At 54.6% G+C, this 9,953-nt stretch overlaps 1 protein-coding gene across 4 annotated transcripts; it reads right to left on the reverse strand.

Moving 5' to 3' along the window:
* Positions 1-3,486: 3,486 nt before the first annotated feature.
* On the reverse strand, positions 3,487-7,168 carry IL32 (interleukin 32). Of its 4 annotated transcripts, none has more exons than XM_014833199.3 (7): positions 7,023-7,168; positions 6,870-6,912; positions 5,412-5,450; positions 5,200-5,259; positions 4,810-4,836; positions 4,576-4,635; positions 3,487-4,074 (listed from the first exon to the last, which is right to left on the reverse strand). In XM_014833199.3, the coding sequence occupies exons 2-7, from the start codon at positions 6,882-6,884 to the stop codon at positions 3,736-3,738; spliced, it is 540 nt and encodes a 179-aa protein (XP_014688685.1). In that variant the 5' UTR covers positions 6,885-6,912; positions 7,023-7,168; the 3' UTR covers positions 3,487-3,735. The 4 variants fall into 4 exon arrangements, with proteins under 4 accessions (XP_014688685.1, XP_070341205.1, XP_070341207.1 ...); XM_070485104.1 differs by having other exon boundaries at positions 4,957-5,259; positions 7,023-7,099; XM_070485106.1 differs by lacking the exon at positions 5,412-5,450 and having other exon boundaries at positions 7,023-7,063.
* Between the last annotated feature and the right edge of the window lie 2,785 nt (positions 7,169-9,953).

Consider the following 9,953-nt stretch of genomic DNA (forward strand, 5'->3'; position numbering starts at 1 on the left):
AGGCATCTCTTCCTGGCCTCAGGAATGTATGTCAAAATGCTCAAAGTAAAACAGCCTTCTGGAAAGTGGTTCCTTTTTGTTTTTAAGATCGCCAAAATACCATCTGTTACCCTCCCGGCTGTGTCATAACAATACCTTTCTCCTTCCTCCACCTGCGCCTCCAATAGCAGGTGGGACAGGAGCAGGTGAGCGAGAGTCCCCCCAACCCAGAAACACCAGGGGGTGTGTGTGAGGGGAGAGGCCATCTGTCATAACCAGCTGTGGGTAACGCCAGGGACTCTCAGCCTAAAATACTTTCTCCTCTGCAGTCTACCCCATCTGTGCTGTCCAATATGGAATTCTCTAGCCATATGTGGCTGTTCAAATGAATTAAAATTCAATACAATTAAGAAACCCAGATTCTGGATTTTCATGGGAGTTGTTGTTCTATAATCTTGGTAAGTAATTCATATTGAAAATGCTCATAGGGAAACGAAACTGGGCTGCCCGGAGTTGGGGAGTTAGTTGGGGAGCCCTAACCACCCATAATGCTCCAAACCCAAAGCTGTTTGGTGTATGGCCCCACCTTCTTCCTACCCATCAGGCAGTCCTGGCCGGCTCTCCCCTCTGGTGCATAGATTCAAAGTCACGTGACTCTGGTAAAAATGAGAGAAAAACAAAGCCCCCCCCCAGTTCCAAGAACATGCACTCTGGCTTTAGTCGGTGGCTTTTCACCCACAACAACATGGTGTCTAAGTCATCTTTGTCCCTCCTCCAACCTGACGCACAGCTGCTCTTCAGCACAGGGCTATGGAAAGTAGTGAACTCAGCATCCAGGGCTCAAGGGGCTGAGGGAGATCCGACCCCACACCCAGGGAAAGAGAAGGTTCTTGGGCTCAGGTGGGTGGGAAAGCGCTGAGCCTGGTCACAGTCAGCCCTTGTGGGGTTGGGAGAAAGACTGGGGTCCAGAGAGTCACTGGATGTCACAGAACAAAGTAGACTCCTGGAAGAGCCCATGAGGAAAATGTCAAGGAGGAAGGACTGGTCAAGTAAGAGATTGCGAGTGAGGACTTGGGAGAACTCAGAGCACGTAGAGGCCTTATCGTTGAGCACATACTATTTGCCTGGGAATGTGTGGGTGATTGAGGAGAACAAGGCCTTAAATAGGAGAAGGCAGCCTTGCAGAATAGGGGGCAAAGTAAGCCAGGCACATGGAACAGCATGTGCCAAGGTCCTGAGATGAGAAGAGCTCAGCAGGCAGCTGGAGATGTTGTCCAGGAGGGGAGATCCCCAGGGACCTGAGGATGTGAGACCAAACCTGAAGTGAGTTCACTCACCCGTTGCGCAGCAAGCCAATCTCTGACACCGGGTATGGTGGAAGAAAGTAGGAATTTTATTTTTGCACAGTGCTGAGCAAGGAGAGAGGGCAGCTAACGCTGAAATCCCAAACTCCTTGAAAAGCTAAAAGGAACGATTTTTATTTGGGCTTTTAGGTAGGGGAGGGGGTGCATATGGAGCTTTCCCACCAGCCCATCTGTGGCCTTGAGACTACTTGCAGAGAGGAGGGAGCCCAGGACCTTGCTGATCAGCAGCTTCCCCACTAGCCTATATCTCTTTGCGGGGAGGAGATAATCCAGGTGCTTGTCCTTGGCCATGTCTGTCTCCACGGAGGATAGTGGATTCTGGAGCCAGGAAGCCAGAGAGTAAGCAGGGAATGAGTGTTTTGGTTTTAACCCCATATATGCTGGGTTTAATGTGGGGCAACTGATATCAGGGTCGGTATCAGATGCAGAGGGGGCCTTAGAGCCCAGGGGCAGGGTTTATTCACAGTGGGAATGGGGAGGATTTCAGGCAGGGAGTTCTTCATCTTTGACAAGGAAATCCTCAAGGCCTTGGCTGCTGGATGGAAGTAGCTCGAAACAGGCGAGAGAAGGGAGATGAGCTGGGAGGGTTGGCCGGGCTGACAACGACTGTGACCTCAGGGGGTGATGGGGCCACAAAGCCCCTGATGGCTTCAGCGAAGGGGGAGGGTGTCTCTGTGAGAAGAGTCAGGTGGGAGGACATGAGGGGAGGTAAGTGGAAGGTTGACACAGGGTCCCCTGTGAAATGAGGGAAAGGGTCTGAAAGGACTTGAATGGTGACTGGGAGGTGAGGCCAAGAAATGCCCAAGGAGGAGTGAAGGCTGGGTCAGGACCCGACAGTGGGTGGCACATGGAGCCAGAGAACTCAGGCCAGAGATGGGCCTTCCCGTGTACAGGCTGTCAGAGGGGTCCCCTGGACGGGAAGGAGGGTAGGGTGCGGGCCACAATGGGCTCCGCAAAAGGACCCCAGACTGGGCCGCCTTCTACCTCAGGTGGAGGGGCCAGGCCAAGAGGAAGGGAGACCCTTCCTCCTCCTCCCCTCCCTGCTGTGGCAGGGCTGAGAGCATCAGGGTCCCTCAGGATCCTCAGGGCCACCAAGAAGCTCAGGTCAGGGTCATGGTGCAGCCATGGCCTCCTCCTGCTGGACTCACAGGGAGGCCCCAGGGGGCGGTCTTTCTAAGAATCAGAAGTTCCTACTGTGATGCAAAAGGCTCTGAGGCAGCTGGCAGACAAAGGAGGGGGACACTGACCCTCAGAGCTGCCCCAGGTCCTTGAGGCCTCCTCCCCACAGCCCTCCCACCCTGCACCCTCCCCTCCCCAGACAGTGGGCTTAGCCCTGGGCCAGATCAGGGAGGCTTCCCTCTGCTGGGATGTCTCCTCCTCACCAGGCCCATGTCTTCCTCCCTCCCTGCTCTGCCCTCACGTCAAGGCCCTGGGACCCTCCACAGTTCAGGCCCAGCACCAGCCCTCACCTCATCTCAGCAGCGACTGGTCCTGCCAACCACCCTGAGTGCACAGCTGCTCTGTGGGCATCTGCCTGAGGCAGGAGGTCAGGGAGGAGGGGAAGCTGGGGGAGGGGCATCTGGCCTCACAAATGCTGAGTACTGCTGGCCCCCAGCCCTTGCTCCTGGCTCCCCCCAGTCTCTGCATTGGCAGGTCCAGGTAAGGCCACAGGCCAGAGTTCAGACTCCTGCCCCGCCCTACTCAGCCCTCCTTCTGGGCCAGGTAGGGGTGCCCCCTCCCTCCCCCTCTGTCCCAGCTCCTGGGCCTCTGACCTTGGGACAAAGACCAAGGAGTTTCAGAGGTCCCAGCCCAGCTGGAGCGATGAAGACCCGAAGAGGGAGGTCGGGAGAGGAACAGAGGTGGCCAAAGCCCCCAGGCCGAGCCCCCTGCTGCCCCAGGAGTGGGCAGTGAGTGAGTGCTCCTGGGCATCAGGCCCTGTGATGAGCACGGCACCAGCCTGACATCTTCCCGTCTCCACCACACGCCTGTGGCCAGTTGTGAGCAGGGTCCCCATTACAGATTAGAGAGGTCAGATGGCCTGTCCTTGCTCCCCAGAGCCGGGACCCCAGTCCAGGTCCTTCTGAGACCTGGTCTCTCCCCGTAACCACTGGGCCCCCTGCCTCGCATCCTGACAGGCACTCGATTTGGTTCAACAACTTTATTAAGACATACGGGCTGCAGCCACAAGTCAGACCTGCAGAAGGAAACCTGAGCAGGAAGTACATGGTGGGCAGGGTGGCCAGGCTGTGCACAGCAAGGCGGTGAGGGAGGTGGTCAAGGACAGGTCAAGGGTAGGCAGGTGGCAAAGGTCACTTCTGAAGGTTCTCTGTGAAAAGGGGGACGTCAAAGGGCTGCATGGTGTGGCTACCCCTCCTGGACCCCATGGGGCCCCCTAGACCTGGATGTGGTACCTAAACAACCCAGCCATATAGGAGCAGAAACTCTCAAGCAGACTATTAATGAACTGGGCCACACTGCAAAGGGCCTGCCAGCCAGCAGCCACCTTCTCTCGCACCCAGGCCAGTACAGCCTGCAACCTCTGCTTCAGTCGCTGTAGCATCCCCATGAACGACCTCCATGCTCTGACCCAAAAGCTTTCTTCAGGCTCGGGTGCCTCTGGAGCCTCAACTTCCAGGATCCCTGGACCCTCAGGTTCAGGGTTGGGGACAGAGGACTTCTGAGCTCTGCGACGTAACTCGGACTTCATGTCAGGAAGTAAAGGAGCAGATTCCTGGGGGATAGGGGCTCTTCAGGGTCCCGCCTTGGGGGGCTGCAGCCCCACGGCCTGACCCTGGCTGAGGCCTCACAGCCTTTCTGAGTTTGCGATACAGAAGCCTACAGATGGAAACTGCCTACTTTCCTGCCAACAGCTCCACAGACACAAGGACTTTCCCAGAGGCTTAGCCCCTCACGTCCCCTCCGTGGCATAAACCAGGATGGCGGCGCCTGCTTGTTGGCTGACTGGCCTCGGAGCCCAGCACCAGGCCCACGCGGCTCATCTCACAGGAAACTGAGGGCAGGCCTCTGGCCACTGTTTGCTGGGTTGGGAGGCCTGGAGGCTGGTGCCAGAGAGCCTGCCACCCCCGAGCTCTCGGACTGCCATCCCTCCCCTTCTGCTCGGCGAGGGGGGGGGGGGGCGGGGGGGCTGTGTACACAGATGGCAGCACCAACATCCAGAGAGAGCAGGAGGAAGGGGAAGAAAGGAGGGCTGAGACAGGCGCCTCAAACTCACTGAGTTGTTCTTCCGATGGTGCTCCTCCACGGCGTCAAGAAAGTTTTCACTGAATTTGTCCTGGGGACAGGAGGGTACAGAGGCTGCAGACCTGCTCCTGAAGTCTGCAGTCCCCACTGTGGTCCCCAGGGGTCCAGGTGAGTCACAAGGGAGCTGAGAGCCCCGACTGCATAACCTGGACGAGCCCAGCTCCTGGGGTCTAAGGTTTGGGGGAGGGGCAAGGCCCAAACTCACCTCCAGGTCTTCTAGGCGTAAATCGACCTGTTGGAAAAAACCACCACGAGGTTTCAATCCCCCAGCCGCCCTCCGCCTCATCTTCTCCCCAAGCCCCAGTTTGTCGCCAGCACCCCCCCACCCCATAACTGGGTCCAGCCCAGGTACCTGAGGACCATGTGTTGGCATCGCTGCTCTGTCATCATTATGCCCAGAGACTTGGACACCTCCTGCAGCCTCCTGGGCCTCTGCATCCCCCCCACCTGTGCACTCACCTGCCACACAGGTGTGCATTTTGTCCAGTGTAGGGAATGAGCAAACCTGAGGTGGCACGTTCTTCCTCCTCATCGTCATCGTGACCACCCCACCCCCCAGGTTACGGGAACAGGGCGTGGGAGCACACTGACACACCTGTCCCTCTCCTTGGGATTGAACTTCGATATCATCAAGCCACCGGTCTAAAGTGTTGCGCTGTGAAGAGAGACAGAGTTTGGACAAAGAGTCCTGACCCTTCTCCCTCCTGGGTCGCAGGTGGGCCAGAACATTCTCAGCCTCACACAGCAGACCCCAGGTCCCCACTCGCCCCTCCCACCCCACACCATACATGGGGAAGAGCCTCTTACAAATCGGATCTTCCAACGTTCATTGTCTTCTCTGGACGTCTGTAGAGATAACAGTCACACTCAGATCCATGTGACCTAGCCAGCTGCACGCCTATAATCCATACTCACATGGACACACACACACACACTCATCGTGCACATACACTCACAAGTAACAACATTGCTGTGGAGCAGGCAGGGTCAACCCAGTTCCCGCATACACAGCCCTCTGTGGTCCTGTGTGAGAGTGGCCGAGAGAGGAACTGGCAGTGACCATTCCTTTGTGAGGCGGCCACAGAGACCCAGTGGTGCCTGCAGGCAGCTGCTCTCCTGACCGCTGACACTGCAAGCCCCCAGCAGCCCAGATCCATTCCCACCCGACACGTGTCTCCACCACAGAGGCAGGATGTACCCCACAGACATCCTTACCAGTCTTCATGCTGTGGCCCCAATCTGGCTTTAAACACACTGGTTTGCGGACCACAGGGTGATCAGTGCCACTAACAGTGTGTGCACGGCCCTGGGCAAATGTCTTTGTGGGGCACCTGCCTGCACAGTTTAGTCAGCAATGGTGCCATCCTGTCAGCCCCATGTCACAGGAAATAGGGCAAAGGAAGTGTCATGCCAGCCAGTGGGAACCACCTGCTCCCCAAGTCACCCTCCTAAACTGGGCCTGGCCCCTGGGTCCTGATGACCCCACTGTCACAAGGCCCAGAGTGCACAGGAGCATCTGGTCACCCTCAGGATTGGGGTGGGCAGTGAGGGAGGGTGGGGGAGGTGGGAGGGCACCCCAAAAAGGAGGAATAGACACTGAGGCCGATGCAGGTCCTGGGCTGCTGGTCCAGGAACCAGAGAGGAATTGGAAAAGTTCCCCGGAAAGCACCACCCACCCCCAGCCCCCAGGTTTCCAGGGCGTGAAGGGTCTCCTGGGACTGGAGACTCTTCTCACCCTCCCTTCACCAGCTTTCCCCACACACATGTCAGGTCTACTCACGAAACTAACACCCTTGTGCCATAATACTCATTGCTCCTTGGTGCCCCTACACTCACACCCACACACGCCTCTTCTCACACTCACACAAGCACACACACAGAGCTGCCCTCTAGAATTTACCTCCCAGGCAAGGATTCTGGCCCCACAGCCAGGACCTGCTACATAAAGTGAAGGACTCTGAGCAGAATGAAACTGTGGGTCCCTTTGTCAATAATTATTCAGAATCTCAGGTTGGTGACAGCAGAGCATTCAATGAACCAATTTCAGGGCCACTGGGAAACTGGAACCCTGAGGAGGGCTCAGATCGCTGCCCATGACCCCTGCTTCCCCAGCAGCTGCCCCCATGGCCCAGGGAGAACAGGACAGAGCCAGGTGCATGGGGAGGGATCAATGTGGGTGGGAGCCAGCATTGGTGAGAGACGGGGACACACAGCAGAAATGGGACTCCAGGGCCCACTGTCCCCACGTCACCTGCTCTCACTCACCTTGGGGTAGCCCATGGCAGCTCAGGATTCCAGGGGCTGTGCCCTGCGGGGAGGACAGTTGTGAGGAAAAGTGTTTCAGAGAAGCAGCCTCTCTCACGCCCAGGAAAGTCCCTTTGTCCAGCTCCCTCCCTAGGCCTCCTCTGAGTCACTCACTGCCCCAAGGGCCTCTCAGCACAGAGCCACAGCTGAGGTTTGTGGTGCAGAGGGAGGTGCAGCTAATTTAAGAGCAGAGGAAGGAAGAGTGGAGGAGGGCAGAGCCTGCCAGGGGGTAGGATGCAGGGCTGGCTCTGTGTGTGTGTGTCTGTGTGTGTCTGTGTGTGTGTGACAGAGACAGAAGGAAGAAGAGACAAGGAGACCAAGCTCTGAGGGCCCTGGGTGGGGAGGGTATGTCCTTTCCACTGGAGCTCCCTGGTAGTGGCTCCTCCACACTCTGAGCTGGGGTGCAAATCTCTGAGCCCAGTAATGGGCCTCTTCCCCCCACTCCATCAGCCGGAGACAGGGAAGTAGCAGAGGGGAGCGTCCAGGGTTGGGAAAGCAGGTTGGGAATCTCCTGGAGCTTCTGAGAATGAAGTCAGCCGGGTGGGGGTCCAGGTACCGGGAATGCCAACCAGGTCCCCTGAAAGGAGAGCTGCTCATCTCCAATGTCCAAAGAAGGTTCTGGAGAAGCTCCTGGCTCAGGATAGGGCAGGACCTGCAGTCCCCTGAGGTGGGCCCCCCAGACCTAACCACCACACAGGCTCCAGCAGGGGCGGCTGACAGCAATACCTGTCTGCCCCTGGGACAGGATGAGGCCCTTAGGAGGGGCTGAAGGAAGCCTTGCTGACCATGTAGACCTGGTTGGCCAGGCTCTCCTGAGCCTCCCGGGGCCCCACAATCCTGCAGCACCTCTGCAGGAGCCCCCCAGGCTCCGGTGAGCCCCACAGGGTTAGCCTCACACAACCTGGTCACCTCGCAGCTCTTACCTAACACCCTACTTGGGACCAAAGCCCCTCACAGTTCAGCACAGCCATTGTCCTGCCCTCTGTGCTAGGGTCCCAGGGCTGCTATGAAAAGACCCACAGATTGGGTGGTTAAACACACAAATCTCTTCTCTCAAGTTCTGGAGGCTGGAAGTGCAAATCAAGGTGTTGGAAAAATTGGTTCCTTCCCAGGGCCGAGGGAGAAGGATATGTTCCAGGCATCTCTCCTAGGCCTGTAGATGTGCACATGGCGATTTTCCTGTATACGTGCCTGAGTCCAGATTTCCCATTTTTATAAGGACACCAGTCATATTGGTTTAGGGCCCACCCTAATGACATCATTTTAACTTCATTCCCTCCGTAAAGACCCAATCTCCCACTGAGGTACTAGGGGTTAGAACTTCAGCATATGAATTTGGGGGACACAATTCAACCCCTGACATCCTGAAGAAGGACCCAAGACCCTGAGGGGCCACCTGTGTGAGCCCCAGAGGGACAGACCTACAAACACACTTGCCTGGTGACAGTCTCACTTGGGTTAACTAGACCCCAGCTCGTGTCTCCCTGCCCCTTCAGAGCCCAGTCAATTGCCTGAAACCTGCTTTCCACACCCAGGAAGTCCAAACCCTTCCCTGGGCCATCCTTGAAATCCAGGGTGGGAGAAAGAAGGGAGCTGCTCCTGCTTCAGCTGCAAGCAGTGTTTCTGGGCTTCTTCTCCACAATCCTGCTTCCCTGACCCCATGTGGCACTTGGCCCCTCCAGGAGTGTCTCAGAAAGGCCACCATCTGAAGGCACCTTGTTTGTTTCTTTTTCTTGCCTAATTGCTCTGGCTACGACTTCCAATACTATGTTAAACAAGAGTGGTGAAAGTGGGCATCTTGTTCCTGTTCTTAAATGGATAGCTTTCAGTTTTTCTCTGCTGAGAATGATATTAGCTGTGGGTTTGTCAAATATGGCCTTTCTTATTTGAAGGCACCTTGTGTTTCACTGGGAAATGTATTTTTATTTTTTAATAGCTTTTGTGAGATATAATTCACATACAACACAATTCACCCTTTAAAGTGTACAATCAGCTCACACTGTTCAGGCGTCACCACAGTCAATTTCAGAAACTTTCACCACCTCAAAAAGAAATTCTGCACCCTTCCGTCATCATCCCTTAACTCCCACGTCCCCACCCCTCACCTGGCCCAAGAAACCACTCATCTATTTTCTGTGTCTATGGCTTTTCCTCTTCTGGACATTTCATATAAATGGAAACAGTCACACGGGATCCGTTGTGTGCATCTTCTTTCCCTTAGTCTAAAGTTTTCAAGGTTCATCCATGTTGTAGTGCATGTCATTGCTTCATTCGTTTTGTGGCTGAATAATATTTCACTGTAAGGATGGACCAAACTTTGTTTATCCATCACCTATTGATGGACATTTTGGGCGTTTCCCCCTCTCGGCTGTTGTGAGTAATGCTGCTGTGAACATTCGTATACAAGTTTTTGTGTAGACAGATGGTTTTTTCTTGAGTATATACCTAAGAGTGGAATTGCTGGGCCTTATGGTAACTATGCGTTCAACTTTGTGAGGTACCACCAGACTGATTCCAAAGTGACAACACCATTTTACACTCATGGCAGCAGGGGATGAAAGTTCCAATTTTTCCACATCCTCACCAGCACTTACTATTATGTCTTTTTGATTCTAGCCATCCTATGGGTGTGAAGTGGTACCTATTATGGTTTTGATTTACATTTCCCTCATGACTAAAGATGTTGAGCATCTTTTCATGTGCTTATTGGCCTTTTTTATGTCTTCCTTGGAGAAACGTATACTCTGATCCTGTGCCTTTTTTCAAATAAGGTTGCCTTTTTATTATGAAGTTGTAAGAGTAGTTTATATATTCTCGATATGAGTCCCTTATCAGATTATAATTTCCAAATACTTTTCCCCATTCTTTGGGTTGTCTTTTCACTTTATTAATGGTTTCCTTGGAAGCACAAAGTTTCAAATTTTCATTATGACACCGTACCATTCTTAAAACAAAAATAATCCACTCGACACGGCAATTTTGTCTAGTAGACGTAATCAATTCTTAAACGCTGGGGAAGGAGAAGTTTCCGTGTCACGCTGAAAG

The sequence above is a fragment of the Equus asinus genome, chromosome 14 (assembly GCF_041296235.1).
Source record: "Equus asinus isolate D_3611 breed Donkey chromosome 14, EquAss-T2T_v2, whole genome shotgun sequence".
Classification (NCBI taxonomy): Eukaryota; Metazoa; Chordata; class Mammalia; order Perissodactyla; family Equidae; genus Equus; species Equus asinus.

Bases quoted from the DNA above. Each gene is read 5' to 3' on its own strand.
- IL32 (XM_070485104.1), bottom strand. The intron at 5,260-5,411 runs GTAAGAGGCTCT...CTCTCTTCACAG, and splicing joins AACGTTGGAAGATCCGATTT to CGCAACACTTTAGACCGGTG. The intron at 4,636-4,809 runs GTGAGTTTGGGC...TCCTGTCCCCAG, and splicing joins TACGCCTAGAAGACCTGGAG to GACAAATTCAGTGAAAACTT.